Genomic DNA, 22,296 nt, shown 5'->3' with positions numbered 1-22,296 from the left:
TCGATGGAGTGCATATTTTGTGAGTGGCAGGATATTGTAAGGTCGTCTGCATATAGATAGGTGTCGAAATTAGCTGGAATATTGTCCGTAACGTTGTTTAGCCTTACTGCAAAGAGTGTTGCATAAGAACTGATCCTTGTCGGACCCCTTCTTCTTGGACAATGTTCGAGATAGTGAATTACAGTAACACACCTGAAAGGTTCTGTTTTGGAGAAAGCTCTGAATGATTAGTGGTAGCTGACCCCGAAGTCCTGTGGTATACAGATTTTGAAGTATGCCGTAGCGTCAGGTGGTATCAAAGGCTTTTTCGATATCCAGGCAGATCATAACAAGATGTTCTTTATGGATAAAAGCATTCCGTATGTTGGATTCTGCCTTGATCATAAGGTCTAGAGTTGACCGATTTTTTCTAAAGCCATACTGGTTCTTGTTCATTATCGAATGAGATTCTAGGTACCACACTAATCGAGCGTGAATAATTTTTTTCAAATGTCTTACCAAGGCAACTGCTAACAGATATTGGCCGATAGTTTCATGGATCTGATTGATCCTTTCCAGGTTTAGGAAAGGCGAGGACTATTGAGTGGCACCAAGAAAGAGGATAGTAGCCTTCTGAGAAAATCCGGTTAAAATAGATCAGTAATGAATTAAGGGTTATTTTATTTAGATGTTTAAGCATCAATAGTTTATCCCACCAGGCCCTGGTGCACTATGAGTTGATCTATTTAAGGAGCTCTCTAGTTCAAAAAGAGTAAGCGGTTGATTATATGGAAGAGATGCTCTTGTATTGAAGTTCAACTTATATTTTTCTGCATTGGCAGAGGTTTCAGAGAAGCATTCTGTTAGGGCATTTGCGACTTCCACTGGGGAGGAGAAGTCTTTACCTTTCCAACTTATGATGGGTGTTGATTTTGGGAGGTTGGTGTGCCAAATGTCAGAATAATGCTTCTAGTGGGAACAAGTTCACCATCTTTTTTAATCATTATTTGTTTTGCCTGGACAACTTTTTGCTCTTTTAGTTCTTCAACAAGCTCATCTTCAGTGATATTCATTAGGTCCCATTCGGAGATTACTCCTTTTGAACTATTTAAAGTAGCATGAGGAGTGACCTGTATAGGTATTCCGCCAAAGGTTGATATTTTCAATAGGGCTTGAGAATGCTGGTGCTTAGTTGTTTCAACTAACAGATCTCCATTCAGTTTTTTGATTTTGTCCCAAATTTTCCTACCGTCTGTATTTTTAGTAATGGTGGAAGCAAACCGGATCCAGGAATCTTTTTTTACCCTTTTTCTGCACATAACGGGCCTTACCTTTAAGTTTCTTAAAGTTAATCAGATTGTTAGTTGTTGGGTACTTATGAAACAGATTCCAAGCTTTATTCTGTTCTTTTTTGGCATCACGGCATGCATCATTCCCCAGATATTGACATGTCTGCGAGTACCACCTCTGGTTTTGGGTATAGCACAGGTTGCAGCTGTTATTATCTGTGTAGTAATGTGGTCAGTAACATCATCTATAGGCTGGCTTTTAATGATTTGGTCATCAAAGGAAGCTGCATCGGTGAACCTGTTCCAATCTGCTTTGTTAAATTTCCATTTTATGTGACTCGCTATATGTGAGGTTGTGTGTGTTTGCAGTTTGCAAATAATCGGATAATGGTCACTGTTCAGTGGGTTATTTAGCATTAGCATTAGCATTAGTAGAGGCATATGATGCAAGAAAGCAAGCTTATTCAGCATCAGCCAAAAAAAAAAAAAAAAAAAAACCCTCTCCCATTTCACCCCTCCGTTCGTTCGAAATACCTGTCCAGTTGAGCTTTAAATTTGTTTAGGCTGTCAACTTCAACAACAAGTGATGGAAGTCTGTTCCACCAACCAACCACCCGCTGGCCAAAGGCAAATTTCCGCACATCTATCCGACATCCGTTCTTCCTCAATTTGAATTTATGCCCTCTCAGGTGATTATTCTGAGAAAGATGAAGAATCCCATTGGCATTGAGCATGCTCAAACCATTCAAAGCCTTATACACCTCTATCAGATCACCTCGCCGGTGCCTAGTCTCCAGACTCTGTAATTTGCAAAACTTAAGCCTTTCTTCGTAAGAGCAACCCTTTGTTCCATTTACTAATCTTGTTGCCCTTCTCTGTACCCGTTCCAGCAGCTCTACATCCTTCTTGAAATGAGGCCTCCAGACCTGTATACAGTACTCAAGATGTGGCCTAACCATTGCCTTATACAAGGGAATAATCACCTCCTTATCCCTGCTAGAAAAATTCCTGTATATCATTGACAAGACACCATGAGCTACTCTTGCAGCTCGTCCGCACTGCTCAGAGAACTTCATATCTGCCTGCACAATTACCCCCAGGTCCTTTTCATTCTCCACCACTGTCAGTGTAGTACCGCAGAGTTGATACATTGCTCTGGGGTTACTGTTACCCATATGTAGTACTTTACATTTGTCAATGTTAAACTTCATTTGCCACCTCTCAGCCCATCTGTTCAACATTTCCAGATCCTGTTGCAGCAGCATAGCGTCAGTAGTGTCCTTAACGACCCTGTTAACCTTTGTATCATCTGCAAACTTAGACATTAAACTTGATATCCCATCATCAATATCATTCATAAACACCGAAAACAACAATGGACCCAACACTGAACCTTGAGGAACTCCACTAATAACATTAGTCCACGTTGAGCAGTGTCCATTGATTACCACTCTCTGTCTTCTGCCACTCAACCATCCCCTTATCCATAGCAGCAATTTGCCTCCAATGCCACACTGCTCCAATTTGTGCAGCAGTCTTCCATGTGCAACAGTATCAAAAGCCTTTCTAAGATCCAAATATATAATATCAAAGTTATTCCCTGCATCCAGTTCTTTTGTGACTACATCATAGTATCCAATCAAATTGGTCAGGCAAGACCTGCCCTTAACAAAACCATGCTGCGTCTGAGCTATAACTGAATTCTTGTCTAGATGATCCTGCAGTGCCTCTTTAACCAGTGCCTCCATTAATTTACCTGGAACCGAAGTTAAACTAACAGGTCTATAATTACTTGTGTCAGCCTTTGATCCTCCTTTGTGAATTGGGGTTACATTTGCACATCTCCAGTCTATGGGTACCTCCCCTGAGTCCAAAGAAGCTCTCATAATTATGGCTAGGGGTTTGCATACTTCCTTTGCTGCCTCCTTTAATATAACTGGATAGATCCCATCCACCCCAGGTGCCTTTTTTATGTTTATCCTCAACAATCTCTCCTCCACTTTCCTCTCAGTTATTACAAAATCATCCAGCTCACTGCCAATGTTTACTTTACCTACATCATTCTCCTTCCTGAATAACTCCTCATGCGTGAATGTAGATGCAAAATACTCGTTTAGATTGTTAGCCACCTGAGCAGGATCCTCAACTGTTGAACCATCAATATCCAGTGGACCAATCCGATTCATCCCTTTCCTTCTCGAGTTCAAGTATGTAAAGAACTCCTTTCTGTTTTTCTTTGCATCCTTTGCCAAGGATTTTTCGTAGTCTGCCTTTGCCTGCCTAATCTCCTTTGTGACTTGGTTACAGACCAACTTATATCTATCATAGGCTTCCATGTCACCCATTAATTTGTATGTATCCCATGCATTTTTCTTCTCTGCCACATGTCTCATTAGTCCATCTGACAACCATTTAGGCCTAAACCTTGAACAATATTTCTTAGTTGGTATGTAAAGCCTGGTAGCCACCAAGATTAGTTCCTTGAATGCTTCCCATTTTGAGTTTGCTGTTGGTAACATCATCAGTTGGTCCCACTGTATAGAATTTAAATACTGTCTCAGACCATCATAGTCGCCTTTACGAAAACAAAAACCCTTCCCTTTACCTCTGATGGTAGTTACCTCCTTGAGTAAATCCCACTTCAACACACTGTGATCACTGCCACCTAGTGGTTCATTTATCTGCAGGTTCTTAATGCATGAAGAATCACTACTGATAATCAGATCAAGAGTATTGCTCCCTCTTGTTGCCTCACGAACATGCTGATGTAGAAAACAATCATCCAATAAATCCACAAAAGCCTTGCTAGTGTGCGAGTGACCAACCCACAAATTCCAGTCAATATCTGGGAAATTAAAATCCCCCATTATAAGGCTCTCTGATTTACTGGCCCACTCTATTTCCCTGTACAATATATTATTATACTCATCAGAGTCATTAGGCCTATAGCACACTCCTACTCTCAATTTTGATTTCCCTATGCTTATGTCACACCAAACTGACTCGACACTGCCCTGTCCATTGATGTCAACTGGCTTCACTTCCTTTGACTTTATGTGTTTCTTAATTAATAGCATAACCCCTCCTCCCCTCCTGTCCTGTCTATCCTTTCTATATACATTGTATTCCCCAAATTCCAGTTCCGCATTACTTATATCTGTGTGACACCACGTCTCTGATATCCCAACAATATCTGCCTTTGATGTTTTGAGCAATACCTCAAATTCATCAAATTTATTTACCAAACTCCTAGCATTGGAGTTTGGTAAATAAATTCTATTCTTAGCTACCCTAACACAACCCATGTGTTTACTTGTAACGCAATGACTACCAGCAGTCTCTGAAATATCCTGCATCTTGTTTTTCAGACTTCTGCTCATTTGAATAGAAGCAGTGCAAGAATCACTTCCACCTCTGCCAGTGGCTACTGTTAATCTATTAGTCCTTGTATCCCCCCCCAACTAGCAGTTTTCCGACCCACCTAACACTGCCTCGACAGCATCAGCAAAAATTCTTGCACCCTTTCTATTTAAGTGTATCCCATCCCTGTAGAAGCAATCTCTCCTGTTAACAAGTACAGTCCAGGCTGAAAAAAATTCTACCCCTTGAGCCTTGCACAATCCCTCCAGGGCCGAATTGATCGACAAGGCTCTCATCATATACTCCCTCCTATCGTGTCTGGGCAGAATTGCAGACACTTTCAAGTTCAACCCTAATTCACGGCTTTTTTTCAACAGTGACCTGTACTTGCTAAGTAATTCCGCCGGTCTCGTACTCTTAATATCATTAGTGCCAACGTGTACAACTATATCACCTTTTGTGCCCTTAAAAGATGATATCCGCTTAAAAGATGATATGTGCCCTTAAAAGATGATATTTGTAACTAACCACTGAATGACTGGGAACATATTGATCTATAGCAGTTGGGGAGTATATTGATAGATTTATAGCAGTTGATGTTCTGGTGGGAAAGTGGATATGAGTGCCAGCATCAGTGTTTAACAAGTGAGATTCTGGTTGTCAAGAACTGTTTCAATGATTTGTCCTTGTTTATCTGTCTGAGGAGAACCCCACATAGGATGATGCCCATTGAAATCTCCAAGCAGAATGAAAGGAGATGGAAGCTGTTTTATGAGATCCTCCAGTTCTTTTACTGTGAATTCTTTGTTTGGGGAAAGGTACACAGAGACTACGGTTAGCATAAAATCAAAACAATATGTACCGCTACAGCCTCTAATGTGGTCTTCAGAAGGATCTGTTTTGTAGGAACTTTGTTGTTGACAAGTATGGCTACGCCTCCTTGTGTTGAGTTGATATTGTTTCTATCTTGCTGATAGACACTATAGTTTTTAATCATTGGTGTAACCTGTGGGGTTAGATTGGTTTCCTGCAGGCAGAAACTTATTGGACTGTACTGTTAGATTAGATCATAGTTGTTTCAACTAACAGATCTCCAGATCGGAGTTTTTTCACCATTTTTGGTGAACCAGCCACACTTTTTAAACATTTCTGAATTAGAAATGGGGAAAGTGCACTCATAGGTTTGGTTGTAAGAGAATGAAGTATAAGGAATGTTGGAAGTTCCTCCTGATTCTCATTCTTACGTAGTCTCTTTGATTGGGATTCGTCACTATCGGATTCATTCAAGTCATGAGATGAGCATCTAGGCTCAAGAGCTGGGTAATTGCCAGTATCCATGGTTGCTCCTTTTAGCCCCGGAGGATAGCTTTTCCCCCAGGTTACTGGCCCCACCATGTGGAGGCAGGAGCGGTGCCACCAGTGACCAAGCGATAAGAAGTTAGTGTGTTATGTAGACTAGTTCTATATACAAAAAGAAGAAAGGTACCTTTCCTTTCTTTTGGAAAGCTTGCTTCTTTATTTAGAAGAGCAGAAAAGAAATAATTTTTGAAAATAAAGACTTGAAGATTCTCAGTAATCTGCTGATTCTAAAGAAGACACTTTCTAAATTGCTTTTAAACTCGCTTTGATCACTCGCTTGGCACTCGGGGCCAGCAAAGCTTAGCACATCATATACAGCAGTGATTAACGGGCCACTGATATGGCACAAAATTTCCAAATACATCAGCACTTATGAAGGCATCATTATTATTACATCAGCATACAATACTATTGATTTCATTTGCAGATTTATTGTCAACTTTATTTATTGCAGATTTATTGATTGTAGAAATTCAATCAAGTGTGGAAAAGTGGTGGAATCAATTTTAGCTCTCAAATTTTTTTATTGTTTTAAAAAATTCTTTAAAATTTTTAAAAATATTAATATTTTTAAAACAAAGTGTACATTGAAAAACTTATTATAAGACTTTTATGTAAAAACTTTTATTTTAAAACCTTAAAAATAAGTTGAAAATATATTTTTGCTTATATATATTCTTAAAAGATATTCTACAAGATACCTATGTTGTATGCATTTTTATGCTTATGAAAATATCTATTAGCTATTGTGATGATTTTTAATCCTAGTTTAATGTTAATTTATAAAAATATTAATTAAAATAATAATTAAAAATTATATTTTTTGATATCCATTACACAGTCAAGATAATGAATATGCTAAGAAGTACCCAATTTTAAACCATTTATTGCCTTTTATCAAAACATTTCCATAGTATATCAGAGGACTCATATGCACCAGATGATGTGACATGTGGTTAGAGGATTAAAACTCAGAAACTATCATCATAACCAAAATGGATGTCAGATGAACTAATGAGGCATATGGCAGAGAAGAAAAATGCATGGGATACTTACAAATTAACACATGACACAGAAGCCTATGATAGATACAAGTTGATATGCAACCAAGTTACAAAGGAGGTTAGGCAGGCGAAGGCAGATTACGAGAAATCCTTGGCAAGGGATGCAAAGAAAAACAGCAAAGAGTTCTTTACTTATGTAAACTCTAGAAGGAAGGGGATGAATCAGATTGGTCCACTTGATATTGATGGGTCAACTGTTGATGATCCTGCTCAGGTAGCTAACAAACTAAATGAATATTTTGCATCGACATTCACACATGAGGAGTTATTCAGCAAGGGGAATGCCAGAGGTGTATTCAACTCTAGCAGTAAGCTACAGAATCTTGAAATAACTGGGAGTAAAGTGGAGGAGAAACTGTTGAAGATAAACACAAGAAAGGCACCCGGGGTGGATGGGATCTATCCAGTTATATTAAAGGAGGCAGCAAAGGAAGTAAGCAAACCCTTAGCCATAATTATGAGAGCTTCCTTGGACTCAGGGGAGGTACCCATAGACTGGAAATGTGCAAATGTGACCCCAATTCACAAAGGAGGATCAAAGGCTGACACAAGTAATTATAGACCTGTGAGCTTAACTTCTGTTCCAGGAAAATTAATGGAGGCACTGGTTAAAGAAGCACTGCAGGATCATTTAGACAAGACTTCAGTTATAGCTCAGACACAGCATGGTTTTGTTAAGGGGAAGTCTTGCCTGACCAACTTGATTGGATACTATGATGCAGTCACAAAAGAACTGGATGCAGGGAATAACTTTGATATTATATACTTGGATCTTAGAAAGGCTTTTGATACTGTTGCACATGGAAGACTGCTACACAAATTGGAGCAGTGTGACATTGGAGGCAAATTGCTGCTATGGATAAAGGGGTGGTTGAGGGGGAGAAGACAGAGAGTGGTAATCAATGGACACTGCTCATCGTGGACTAATGTTATTAGTGGAGTCCCTCAGGGCTCAGTGTTGGGTCCATTATTGTTTTCTGTATTTATAAATGATATTGATGATGGTATATCAAGCTTAATGTCCAAGTTTGCAGATGATACAAAGGTTGGCAGGGTTGTCAAGGACACTACTGACACTATGCTGCTGCAACAGGATCTGGAAAGGTTGAGCAGATGGGCTGAGAGGTGGCAAATGAAGTTTAACATTGACAAATGTAAAGTACTACACATGGGAAACAGCAACCCCAGAGCAATGTATCAACTCTGTGGTACTACACTGACAGTGGTAGAGAATGAAAGGGACTTGGGGGGTGATTATGCAGGCAGATATGAAGTTCTCTGAGCAGTGCAGACGGGCTGCAAGAGTAGCTCATGGAGTATTGTCAATGATATACAGGAATTTTTCCAGCAGGGATAAGGAGGTGATTATTCCATTGTATAAGGCAATGGTCAGGCCACACCTAGAGTACTGTATACAAGTCTGGAGGCCTCATTTCAAGAAGGATGTAGAGCTGCTGGAACGAGTACAGAGAAGGGCAACAAGATTAGTGAATCGAACAAAGGGGTGCTCTTACGAAGAAAGGCTTAGGTTTTGCAAATTACAGTGTCTGGAGACTAGGCACCAGCGAGGTGATCTGATAGAGGTGTACAAAGCCTTGAATGGTTTAAGCATGCTCAATGCTGATGGGATTCTTCCTCTAGCTCAGAAAAATCACCTGAGAGGGCATAAATTCAAATTGAGGAAAGACAGATGTAGGATAGACGTGCGGAAATTTTCCTTTAGCCAGCGGGTGGTTGGTTGGTGGAACAGACTGCCATCCCTTGTGGTGGAGGTTGATAGCCTAAATAAGTTTAAGGCTCAGCTGGACAGGTATTTTGAACGAACAGAGGGGTGAAGTGGAAGTGGGTTTTTTTTTTTTTTTTTTTGGCTGATGCTGCATAAGCTTGCTTTCTTGCATCAAATGCCTCTACTAATGCTAATGCTAATGCTAATAAAATGAACTGGGCTAATTTCAAATGATATGCTGAAATAATTCTCCTTTCAGCAAAGCAATTCCAAAATATATGCCTCGAATTGCTAAAGATGTACCTTGCATCATAAGGGAGCTGGAAAGTTTGTTTGATCCTCTACTTTATAAAAAAACATCAGAAGTTGCCACAGTTAGTAACTGCAAGCATTCAGCAGTCAACAGATGAAATGGATAATGTATAAGTTTTACATAAAACCAAAGCCAGAAATTGTATGCATATATTAAGTTGTAATAACAGTTACCACAGCATGTACAAATGATAGTAAAGTCTATGTTCCAATCACTGTAAAGCAAAAGTCTAGGTTCCAATCAGTGTAGAGCAAAAACATTTAAAGATTCTCTGGAGTGAACATTAACTGTACATTTACTGGAACATGACACATCAGAAGCAAAGTACTGCAAGCTTCTAGGAATAGTGTTTGTCACTGCTGCAAATGGCATGTGCATGAATGAATGACGACTTTAGATGGTTTTTTGACCACAGTGATTACAAGACAAATTTAATATCTGAAATGCACTGATAAAATCAAGAATACTGATGAATTGTTGCAGAATCAGTCACCATTCATATGTAAGTGCTATTTTCATCTGATTAAGTGTCCATACATCTTCCTAGGGCATCTCAGGTGTGCTTGATGGGATTCAGATGATATTCTTATCTTCCAACTGGTTTCTGGTTTCTGATGATGTGGGCTGTACAACCATAGAGAGTAATGCCACCACCAGAATCCATCTTCACTGAACTGACTGTGTTCTGGTACATACATAGTTTTTTTTTTGCCACACCAGGACTTAATGAGAATCAGACCTGGACCCATCTTTGAAGAGCACATGACACTAACCCAATTTGAGTACCCACATTAAGTATCAGGTACTCATGGAACACACACCATAAGTAAGTCTCCTCACATAAAGTTCATGCCTGTGTAGATGATTTTGGATTGGTTTGACATCCATGTGTTACTGCTGAAAAGCATACCAGTAGATGGGTAGTATTCAAGCATCAATTGCACACTACCCAGAGAAAAAGAGATCTTTCTTTGGATTGTTGATCATCTGTGATCTCAAACTGGACATCTACAAATGATCTGGGTTTCTTGAAATTGATTCTATAACCTGCTGAAGACACTTTGTGACACACCAAGCTGTTCTGCAAGTTCGTATTGTGATTGTCCCAACTCCAATCTCTTGATGACTCTCCAAGCAGTTGACTTGTGCAAATCTGTCTGAGATAATATTTTCAGATGATTCACTATGATAATCAAAAGGTGTAGTCTTTTGCAGTTGTAGCTCATAGATGAGATGCTTCATTTGTGACATTTCTGAATATTTAACAAAGTTGAGTGCCTGAATTTGCATGTCAGTTGGTGAAAATGTGTTGTCACTATTTTGATATCCATTGTGGCTACACAATGGATGTAAAAATAGTAGATTGTCCAATACATTGTGCAGTGATATCAGAAGTGTTTTGATATTTTACTCAAATCTGTATTCAAATCTGGGCACATAGCCTTTGTTAAAGCTGTAAGTTTATGCAACAAAAAAATTAATCTGATATTATAACCTGTTAATGTGATGGTAACATTAAGTTTATATTGTATAATGATAGTATATAACCAGTGGTGCTCAATATGTTCTACATTGATATCAATATTTGTAGAAGAATAAGAGAAATTTTGGTGCTCACATAGCCAAAATTAAATCAATCATTTGTCTGCTGCTCCTGCCCACCTGGGCAGGAGCAGCAGTGCATAGCACGTGCTTCTTGATTAGACTGGGGTTCGAGCCCGTGATCCACCAAATACGGAGGATGCGGAAAGGTCAGGGATTGACCACCGCATATCCCCAGAGCAATATGGCCTTAGTTGCTAATGCTCCTAAAAAAAAAAAAAAAAAAAAAAGTTTACCTCAATATGATACGTAGAACACTTCCATATGATACTCTCCAGAAATTAAAATGAATAAAAGATTAACTCAAAAGATTACAGTGAAAAATCAATTGAACACAATTCAAAAATTAACTAAAATTCAAAAAACAATTTAAAAAAAAAATCAATTAAAGTTAAATGTAAATTTTGAAAACGGTTTTCCTTCCTGAAGCAGACAATGCTTTTCGACTGTGTGTCATGATCACAGGAATGGAAATCTTTTGAAAAACGGTTTTCCTCCCTGAAGCAGACAATGCTTCAGGAAGGAAAACTGTTTTTCAAATTTACATTTAACTTTAACTGATTTTTTAATAAATTTTTTAAAAATTGTTTTTTGAATTGTGTTCAATTGATTTTTTACTGTAATCATTTTGCATTAATCTTTTATTCATTTTAATTCTTGGAGAGTATCATATGGAAGTGTTCTACGTAGCATATTGAGCTAAATTTCTCTTATTCTTCCACAGGAAGGGAAATCTCTACAAATACTGTAATGGAAATCTTTACAAATACTGCAATGGAAATCTCTACAAATACTGTAATGGAAATCTCTACAAATACTGTATAATGATATTATCTGAACTGAAATTATACTTCTGTAAATGGGTATATAGTTTTGTAATTAACAAATCACATACCGAGTTGTACCACAACGTATCCAGCTACTCATAGGAGCTTCACGTTTTTCAATGAGATAACTAGTAATGTGGCTGCCACCATCCCAAAGAGGAGGCTTCCATGAGAGTGTAACAAAGTCATCACATACACTTTCAACAACAGGAAAGCGAGGTGGATCTGGCTTGTCTAAGAGTGATCAAATTAAAGAAAAAATTATAAACATTAAATATATATAATTATATATATATATAAAATTATAACCTTATATAAGAAGGAAATCTCATTTGTTTTATCACTTTAAAGATTATATTTATATGTGTACTCTATCATTTTGTGATCACTATACTGGTTAGACAAATGATTGATTTAATTTATAAATTTAATATTCTAATTTAATAGAAGATTCTTCTGTCATAAAAATATCACTTTTGATTTTTTCTATATGAAGATTAATATATAATAATGGTTTATGAAGCATTACCAGTTTAAAATATCCAATAATGTGTATGTGATCAAAAAGTTGCCATTTACATTCTACTTACTGCAACTGAATTTCATTTCTAACACAGATCTCTGATAGTTTGCAGAAGCTTTCTCCATTAAGCACAGAATGTCCAAACAAAAATGGTAGATTTAAACATAAGGGATAATGTTGGAATGCATGTTTAAAGTACATGCATTCACTTTATCGATTAAAGACATAAAAATGCTAAATCTGCTCCTAAAAAACAAAAATCAGCTTTGCAATTAAAATAGAAGATACTTCAAAGAAACACTTGTAAATTGAAAAGGAGAAGGTATGTAGCTCATCTTATTTTATATTTTGTTAAGATTGTAATGCTATTTATCAAAAATAGATTAATATAATTTATTAATGAAGATTAATATATAATAATGGTTTATGAAGCATTACAGTTTAAAATATCCAATAATGTGTATGTGATCAAAAAGTTGCCATTTACATTCTACTTACTGCAACTGAATTTCATTTCTAACACAGATCTCTGATAGTTTGCAGAAGCTTTCTCCATTAAGCACAGAATGTCCAAACAAAAATGGTAGATTTAAACATAAGGGATAATGTTGGAATGCATGTTTAAAGTACATGCATTCACTTTATCGATTAAAGACATAAAAATGCTAAATCTGCTCCTAAAAAACAAAAATCAGCTTTGCAATTAAAATAGAAGATACTTCAAAGAAACACTTGTAAATTGAAAAGGAGAAGGTATGTAGCTCATCTTATTTTATATTTTGTTAAGATTGTAATGCTATTTATCAAAAATATAATGAATGCATGAACTAAGAGATAATTGAAAATGCATAACTATAAATAATGAAAAAAAAAAAAAAAAAAAAAAAAATTAAAATGGCCAATGTTAAGAGGTGATTACACATTCTCTTTTTTGAGACTAATAAAAATTCAAACTAATATGAAGCCAAATTATGAAGTCTAGAATAAGGCAGGCTCCAATTCAGTTCCCCACCATAATCTCTTTTCCCACAACCATGTCTGTTATTATATCATCTGCACTACCTCAATTCCTATAACCTCTTCAATGTAGCTTTCTGTGGAAGATCTCTTGGCATGATCATTGCATCATCAAATCCCACTGATGATGATGCAAGGAATTTCTGAATTCCACTTTAATCAAGACTGTAGTTAGCTGCTCTCAGGTGGAGGATTATCCTATGTTGAGTTAGCCCAGTTTTTTCATTCAGCAGAACAGGCAGATCAGCCAGCTTACATGCACTTCTACAGACAAAATATAACATATACTGGGTGGTTATAAAATATATTTCCCAATTCAGGAAACCCTACTGTCAAAACAGTTAGAGTTAGTGCTGTGAAAATCAGTGGGTATGTCATTTAGGGTATGGGGAAGCAATTTGTAGAAGGAAAAAAAAAAAAAAAAAAGTTCAAATTTCTGCCACCAGGGGAAATGGCACTGCGCATATGTAAAAGTTGTCGTTTACTTCAAGACATGCTGCTTATGCAAATGGCATCCTATTAGATAAAAGCAGAAAAGTCAATGCCACCGTCAATAACTATTATGGCTCTTACAAAAAAGAAACTTTGTGCTCTCTTAGTAAAACTGTTCTACCAGAATAGTAGTAATGCTAATGCAGTAAAGGACCTTTGATGTCAGTAAGGCTTCGAAAACTAATAAAGAAATTTGAAGTGACTGGGGAGTTACGTAAAATTCCAGGCAGGGAACGACCACGTATTGGAATGGGGGTAGTGGATGAAATGGCGGTAGCAATGGTTAGAAAGCAAAACACTACCAGTAAGTAGTGCCAGAGGTGTGTCAAGAGACTTGAACCTTCTTGGTCTACTGTGCATAAAGTGCTTTGAATGATTTTATGCTGGTTCCCATACAAGATTCACATAATGCAAGAACTAAAGTCTTGTGATCAGCAACAATGAATAGACTTTGCTCTACGATTTCTGGCTCATATGGAACTTGATGTTACATGGGCTCAAATGATCTTGTGGTATGATGAGACACATTTCACTCTTCATGGGGCTATAAATGCATAAAACTGCTGAATATGGGGAACTTCTCGTCCATCTGCTGTGCATGAAAGACCACTACAAAGTCCATACATTACAGTATGGTGTGGATTCACAGCAGAGTTTACAAGTGGGCCATTTTACTTTGAAGAGTCTACACCTCATGGCTCCGTAACTAGTGCACAGTACTGTGCTCTTCTAAGAGGGCGCCTCCGTAGCCAGGTGGGCAGGAGCAGCAGTGCATAGCACTCGCTTCTTGATTAGATCGGGGTTCAAGCCCGTGACCACCAAATATGGAGGATGCGGAAAGGGCAGGGAATGACCACCGCAAATCCCCGGAGCAATATGGCCTTAGTTGCTAATGCACCTAAAAACCAAAAAACAACAACAACATCTTCTAAGAGGTCACATTATTCCCACTCTGAAAGAAAGGCAATTGGAGACCATAGTTTCATGCAAGATGGTACTCCTCCCCACATTGGTCGACAAGTGAAGGAACAGCTCCGTTCAACATTCGGAAATGATCGCACCATTTCTAGAGACTTTCCGCAGTTCTAGCCAGCCCAATCACAAGATCTCAATCCCTGTGATTTCTGTCTATGGGGATATCTGAAAGACAGAGTTTACTGAGGCGGCATACAGATGCTTGTCGATTTGAAAGCAAGAATTAAACAGCAGCATGAAGCCAACATCCCCAATGAGATGCTACATGAAACAGTGTCGCACACAGTCATCCATTTTCAGAATGTCATCTCAAGTGAAGGAAAGCACAGAACAATATCTGTAGATTTCCAAGTATTGATATTAAAATCTAATCCTAAGTTGAGTATTCCATCTCATGTTTACAGTGCCAGTTTCTCCCCTGGTGGCAGAAATTTGAAAAAAATTTTTTTTTCTTTCCCCATACCCTAAATGACATACTCACCGATTTTCACAGCGCTATCTCTAATCATTTTGACACTAGGGTCTCCTGAATAGGGAAACTTATTTTATAACCACCCGGTATATTAGTGGCAAGCTCCAATGCCATTAAAATAATAATTTGACCTCATCAAAATAAATTACTGCCTTGCTTAGGTAAGACATTGTATATTTAGCATTAATAGTGAATATGATGCAATAAAGCAAACTTAAAGAAAAAGTAAAAAAAAAAAAAAAAAAAAAAACCCATTTCACCTATCCATTCCCTACAAACGTCTGACTAGTTCTTTCTTGAATTTATTTAAGCTATCAATTTCCACAATGACAAATGGAAGTTTGTTATGGCAATCAACCACTCACTGGCTAAAGGTAAATTTCAGCACATATATTCTGTAACCGTTTCACCGCAATTTGAATTTATGCCCCCTCAAATATAAACTGGAGCAATGTGTAATGAAGGACAAGTTACTCTAAAGTAGTAGGAAATAAAGATAAGCTAACAATGGCTACTGCTCTTCATGGACTAGTATTATGGATAAGGTGCTACAGGGTTCAGTTTTTTCTGTCCTACTTTTATAATATTCATTAATTATATAGATGTAAGAATATCAAGTTTAATGTGAAAGATGGCTCATGGTACAAAGTTGGGCAGAGTAGTTAATGATAGTGTTAGTAGTGGCATATGACTCAAGAAAGCAAGCTTATACAGCATCAGCCAAAAAAAAATATATCCATTTCACAAATCAGTTAACTCCAAACGTTTGTCCAGTTCTTTCTTGAATTTATTTAACCTATCAATTTCCACATAATTTGCTCCAGCAATCAACCACTTGCTGGCTACTCTTGCAGCCTGTCTGCACTACTTTGAAAACTTTATATATGACTGCACAATTACCCCCAGGTTTTTTCATTCTCCAGTACCACACATTTGGTATGTAGTACCACACATTTGGTATGTTACTCTGCGGTTACTGCTACCCATACGCAGTACTTTGCATTTGTTCAAGAAGTACTTTGAAAACTTCAGTTTCCACTTCTCAGCACATCTGCCTAGCTTTCCTAGATCCTGTTGCAGTAACATACTGTCACTGCTGTCATTAACAACCCTGTCAACCTTTGTATCGTCTGAAAACATGGACTTTAAGCCTGATATACCTTCATCAATATCAAGAGATATTCTATATAGATATTTATCAATATTTAGATATCTATAGATTATATCTATAGAAAAGAATAATGGGCTGAAAACTTAACTCTGGGGGACTCTACTAATAATATTAGTCCACAAAAAGCAGTGTTCATTGATTTCCACTCTCTGTCTTCTCCCACTCAACCATCCCTTTAGGCCGACCGGGCTAGCCGAGTGGGTAAAGTACCTGCCCGGCAACCCAAAGGTCGCGGGTTCGATTCCCGCCTCGGGCTTGGATCAAAGTACTGCAAAAACTTTGGGAGGTGCAATATGGACACAGAAGCCGATGCGCCAACAACTACCAAATCAAACAAACATCCCTTTATCCATAACAGCAACCTGCCCTTAATGCTACTCTGCTCCAATTTGTATAGCAGTCCTTTATGTGCAATAGTATCAATAAAATTAGTCAGATTAATTAGTCAATCAAATCAAATTAATCAGACAAGACTTCCCTTCAACAAACACATGCTGCTCTGAACTATGACTGCAGTCTTGTGTAGATGATCCTGCATTACTTCTTTAACAAGTGACTCCATTATTTTCCCTGGAACAGAAGTTATACTAACAGGTTTGCAATTACTCTGTCACCCTTTGTGAATTAGGAATACATTTGCACAACTCCAGTCCATGGAACCTCCCCTGAATCCAAGGATGCTCTCATAATTATGGCTATAGGTTTGCTTACTTCCTTTGCAGGCTCCTTCATACAATTAGATAGGTCTATCTGCCCCAGTTGCCTTTCTTATGTTTAACTTCAACAATTTCTCTTCCACTTTCCTCTCAGTTATTACAAAACCATTTAGTTCCTTGTTTTCTGGCCTCCATTTCCCTAGAGAATTCTTCATGTGTGAATGTAGATTTTATTTATTGTATGGGAAAAAGAAAAAACTACACATAACAAAAAAGGAAGACAGCATTAAAAAGAAAAACTCATATATTTACAATTGTATATCCAAATTAATAACATATTCAATTGATGCTAGAGTCAGTATCAGGAAATCTTCCGGTTTTCCGCAAAACGCTCTCAGGATACAGTCACATCGTGAAGTATAACTCTTATTCCACTTAGAAAGGAAATCTGCACACCTGCCATGTCTAGTTCTTATTCGGTTTATTTTGGTCCAGATCTTCCGAAGTAAGTTAAAACCATCCGGTCTTTACGTAATCCATTTAGTATTTTCAAGTACTGGAGGAGAAAGTTGGCTCCATTCATGTATCCATTCCTTTAAGAGGTTAAAATTAATAATTTTAAATCTCTCCGCTGTTCTAATAGGAGGGTGTTTAGATCTTAATATATTTATACCTATATCTGGTAGGTCATTATGAATGGGTAAATGCAGATTTGCCATAATTTTCTGGTAATCCTTTAGCAGTGCTTTACTCCTTTGAAGGTGTGGTGGAGGGATATGACTCAAGATTGGCAGCCATTGTGTTGGAGTTGATCTGATTGTGCCTGAAATCAGATGCATCGTACTATTAAGGTGTGTATCAATTAATTTGGTATAAGGACTATTAATTCAGACAGGATGTTGTTGTTGTTGTTTTGGTTTTTAGGAGCATTAGCAACTAAGGCCATATTGCTCCGGGATATGCAGTGGTCATTCCCTGACTTTTCCGCATCTTCCGTATTTGGTGGTGACGGGCTCGAACCCCGGTCTAATCAAGAAGCATGTGATACCCACTGCTGCTCCTTCCCACCTGGCTACGGAGGCTTCAGACAGGAGCAGCCACGGAATAAACAAGACCCATAGCTGAGCATCGAAGAGTTTCTGCCTTAGAGCCCCAGGTCATTCCACAGAGTTTCTGCAAAATATAGTTCTGGGATTTTAATTTTGCTACAATCTTAGTTAAATGATATGATATTTATATTATCATGAAAGGGCCTGGTGTACTGGGGTCCATGGTTAAGAAAAATACAGTATAATCCAGTGAATATTTTCACTGGATTATACTGTATTTTTCTTGATATTTATATGTTAAAGTTCTGTCAAGAGTGACGCCCAAATATTTTGGGCATCTATTATGATGCCCAGTGGATTCCGGTTATTTGGGTCACCGGTTAATTGGGCAGCCATTTATTTGGGGCAAATCTTAAAAAACAGAACCCAATCGAGAAAATAGCCAGGGTTTACTTCGCTTAATTGGGACAACATGCCGTTTAATCGGGGCAGGAGACCGCAGCACTGGAGATCACCCTACGATTGTCTCCGACCGTACCACATAGTTCGGTCCGATTTCTGGAGGTCAAAATCATAAAACAATAAAAACAATTAGCAGTCACCTGTTTATTGAGCTTTTCTGTTAGCGCAATCTATCATAAACGGATAGTAAACTCGATATTATTGAATTTGCGATAATACCGACAGCTGGAATTCTGTGGGTTATTATGGTAAAATGTGTTTACACTTCCATGAAATCTTCAATCATATAAAAAAATTAATTTTCATAATCTTCTCTTAATTCCTATTTTTAAATATTTGTAACTTGTTATTCCGTTCTCACTTGCACATATCATGTTACTTGCAATTTGTGTGTGTGCCGTGTTCTTTGTTATTGATTGCTTATCTTTTTACTGTTTTGAATTTTAACCCCCACCCACAAATGTCAATGAACAGAAATTGTCAACTAGTTAGTATGTACATATTGCAGTACGTATTAATTCCGATTTTCAAGTATCATTTAATTTTTTTATTGGTAAAGTAATAAAGGGTAAATTTGTGCTTAATATATCTTTACTTTTCATCATCATCATCATGAACTTGGTCCGGCTTAGGTCTTTTAAGACCTGTTCCGTTGTAGCTCTTGGAGGTGGTCTTGATCTTGCCATCGTTGTCTTGGTCGACCAACATCTCTCTTGTCTGTAAGTTTGTAGTTAAAGGCTAATTTTGGGATCCGGTCTGGGTTCATTCTTTCTAAGTGGCTGATCCATTTTTCCTGATACCATTTTATGTCATTTACTATGTTATCTACTTTTAATTTCTTGCGGATATCTATATTTCTTTGGTGGTCTAGTCTTGTAAAGCCTAATAATGGTCTCAAAAATTTCATTTGTGCTGCTTCTAGTTTGTGTGCATCTTTCTTATTTATGACCCAAGTCTCACAGCTGGTTTTGAAGTGATGTGCAGTCGTAATTTTGTTTCAGTTGTCATTTGTTTTCCGAAGTGGTGTTTAATCGTTCCATTCATTTTATTATATTTTTGTAGTTTAATGTGGATGTCTTTACCTTCATTTGATTAAATTTCCCAAATAGGTGAAGTCAGATATTTGTTCTATTATTTTATCATCAATAACAATTTTGACTCTTTGTATGTTTTTTCCACATAATCCCACTGATTTTGTTTTTGAGGTGGAGATTTTCATCTCGTACTTTTTACCTATTTTATTAAGTTAATTTGCTGCTATCTGTAGTTCATCTTCGGATTTTGCAATTATAACTTGATCAGCAGCATATAATATAGTTTGGATTTTATTCCTGTTGTTCAACTGTATTCTATTGTTAATTGTTTGTTTCCATTCTTTAAGAATTTTTTTGATGTAGATATTAAATAAATTTGATGATAGTCCACATCCTTGTTTCACTCCTTTATTGGTGTTAATTGGGTGTGATAGTTGGCCATTAGAATATTTTATACAGACTTTTGAGTTTTTATATAGGCTTTGGATCGCTTTCCGGAGTTGGGTTGGAATATTTTCTTCACGTAGAATCTGCCAAAGCTTTTCCCGGTTTACATTGTCATATGCTTTTTCACAATCAACAAAGAGCAGAAATGTTGGTAGATTGAATTCTCTTCTTTTCTCCAAAATTTGCTGTAGTGAGAAAATGGCATCTATTGTGCTTCTCCCTTTTCTGAACCCGCATTGTTCTTCTTCTAAGAATTGTTCACTGTATTTATTAAGTTTATTCTTTAGTATATGAGAGTATAGCTTTGCAGCAGTTGACAGCAGTGTTATTCCTCTGTAGTTAGGTTTATTTCTGGAGCCTTTTTTGTGTAAATTGATTACTGTTCCTGTTTCCCAATCTTTGGGTATCTGTTGCTTATGCCATATGATGTTAAATAATTTTAGTAGTGCGTTTTTTAGTATGGTGCCCCCATATTTAAATAGTTCTACATTCTATGTCTGGGTTTATTGATTTTTGTAATATTAACTCTAGTTCTTCCATTGTTATATTTTCGTCATCTTTGTTATCACAGATTCATCTTCCAATTCCCTAGTGCCTGGGTTATACCATAGTTTGGAATAGTGTTGCTTCCATTCTGCTTGGGAGATGGAGTTGGTTTTTATTTGATCATTTGTGTCTAGTTGTAATTTCTTAAAAATTTTAAAACCTCTTCTCTGTGGGCCCATGATATCACGGACTAAAGATTTAACAAATTTATCCCAGTCATCACGTCGGATTCTTCTGGTTAGTTTTCTGACTTCTGCTTGAAGTTTTTTATATTTTATGTGTAGATGTAGGTCTTTAGTTTGTAGGAACAGTTAACAGGGCTTTTTTTTTTTCTCATTGATTGTTTGTTTCAATTCCTCATTCCAAGTTCTTAGCCAATTTTTTTTTTTATAGGTTTATATCCAAGACTTTCTTTAGCAGCTCCCAGAATTGATTTTTTTCATGTTTGACCAGATTTCCTCAACATTATCACTTTCATCTGATTTGAGTTTATCTTTCAATCGACTTTCATACAGGAATTTAATGCTTTCGTCTTCCATCAAATGTATTTTTAATTTCTTAGTAGTTTTTGTTGGTATTTTCTTCTTTTTAATAAGATAGTTTCTTTTTATTTTGAAAGTGCTTTATACTAGGTAGTGATCACTGTCAATTTCACTTCCTTCCAATACTCTAGTGTCTAATTTTGTCATTTAAATTTTCATTAATGATAATATAATCTATTATAGATCTTGTGTTTCTTGCTTCCCATGTGAATTTATGGATATTCTTGTGTCTGAAAAAAGTATTTGTAATTTTAAGTTTATTAAAAATGCAGAAGTCTATCAGGCATCTTCCATTATTGTTGACCACTGGTTCAACATATTTGATCCTATATATTTGTCTACTGATTGAGCACCAACCCTTTACTTTTACTTTTATTTATTTATTTTTTTTATGTAAACTCCAAACACGAGAAGTATTAGAACATATAGTACTTAGTACCGTGCTTGGGTTGGAGGTTGAGAAGATGAAAGAAGATATTTGTTGACATTGGACTTGAACTTCTGTAGACTAATTTTCAGGAAATACGTATGAAGGAAGGTTGTTCCAGAAAATGGCAGTTGAATGAATAAATGAGGAAGATGAAAAGTTGGTTCTGTGAGTTTGAAGTTGGACAGTAAATGGATGTTGGCTGGTGGCGACACGTGTTCGGACTGTTTTGAAAGAGAGAGAGAGAGCGGGAATTATAGAAGCCAATTCAGAAGAACAGTGCCCATGGAAGTATCTGTAGAAGAAGCATGCAGCAGAAACAGTACGTCAGTGAGACAGGGAGTGGAGAGATTCTGTTAGAGACGAATCATTAATTAACCTAACTGCCTTCTTCTGAATGGAATCAAGAAGCCTGAGAGAGGTTTTGGGGGCACCACCCAAGATGTGGGAACAATATTCCATGGCAGGGTGGATTTGCGATTTATACAGAGTGAGCAGCTGTTTGGAAGAAAAGTAATGGCGAGAGCGAAAGAGAAAACCAAGTTTTTTAGATGCAGAGGAAGCAATATTTGTAATATGCTTGTGCCAAGAGAGATTAGAAGTCAGGGTAATCCCCAAAAGAAATATATCATTTTGCCTAGAAATCGGAATGTCACTAAAGATAAGCATAGGAGCAGAAGAATCCTTTTTGCGAGATATAAGACAAGACTGAGTTTTAGAAGGGTTGAAATCAACTAAGTTGCCTTTACCCCACTGGAGAATTACCTGAAGATCGGCATTTAAGAAATTGGTAGCAGATTTTTGAGAAGTTGAAACTGATTGAGCAGGACAAGGTTTCTCAAAATGAAAGTGGAATGCAATGTGCTATCATCGGCAAAACTATGGATAGGATTTCCAGTCAATGGAAGAAGGTCATTAATATACAAGAGGAAAAGAGTGGGGGAAAGAACTGAACCTTGGTGGA

General features: G+C 37.1%; 1 protein-coding gene across 2 annotated transcripts in view; it reads right to left on the bottom strand.

Annotated features, from left to right (window-relative positions):
- LOC150079033 (twitchin-like) overlaps positions 1–22,296 on the bottom strand; it is a 2,795,346-nt gene that overhangs the window by 442,753 nt on the left and 2,330,297 nt on the right. For both annotated transcript variants that reach the window (XM_090382361.1, XM_090382360.1), the window contains one exon: positions 11,588–11,753. In XM_090382361.1, coding sequence (XP_090238487.1) covers positions 11,588–11,753 — 166 coding nt within the window. The remainder of the gene's footprint in view (positions 1–11,587; positions 11,754–22,296) is intronic.

Source organism: Mastigoproctus giganteus, chromosome 10 (genome assembly GCF_048544385.1).
Source record: "Mastigoproctus giganteus isolate SK-2022 chromosome 10, ASM4854438v1, whole genome shotgun sequence".
Classification (NCBI taxonomy): domain Eukaryota; kingdom Metazoa; phylum Arthropoda; class Arachnida; order Uropygi; family Thelyphonidae; genus Mastigoproctus; species Mastigoproctus giganteus.
Note: the sequence above shows the minus strand (reverse complement) of the source record. Positions and strands in the feature narration are given on the sequence as shown.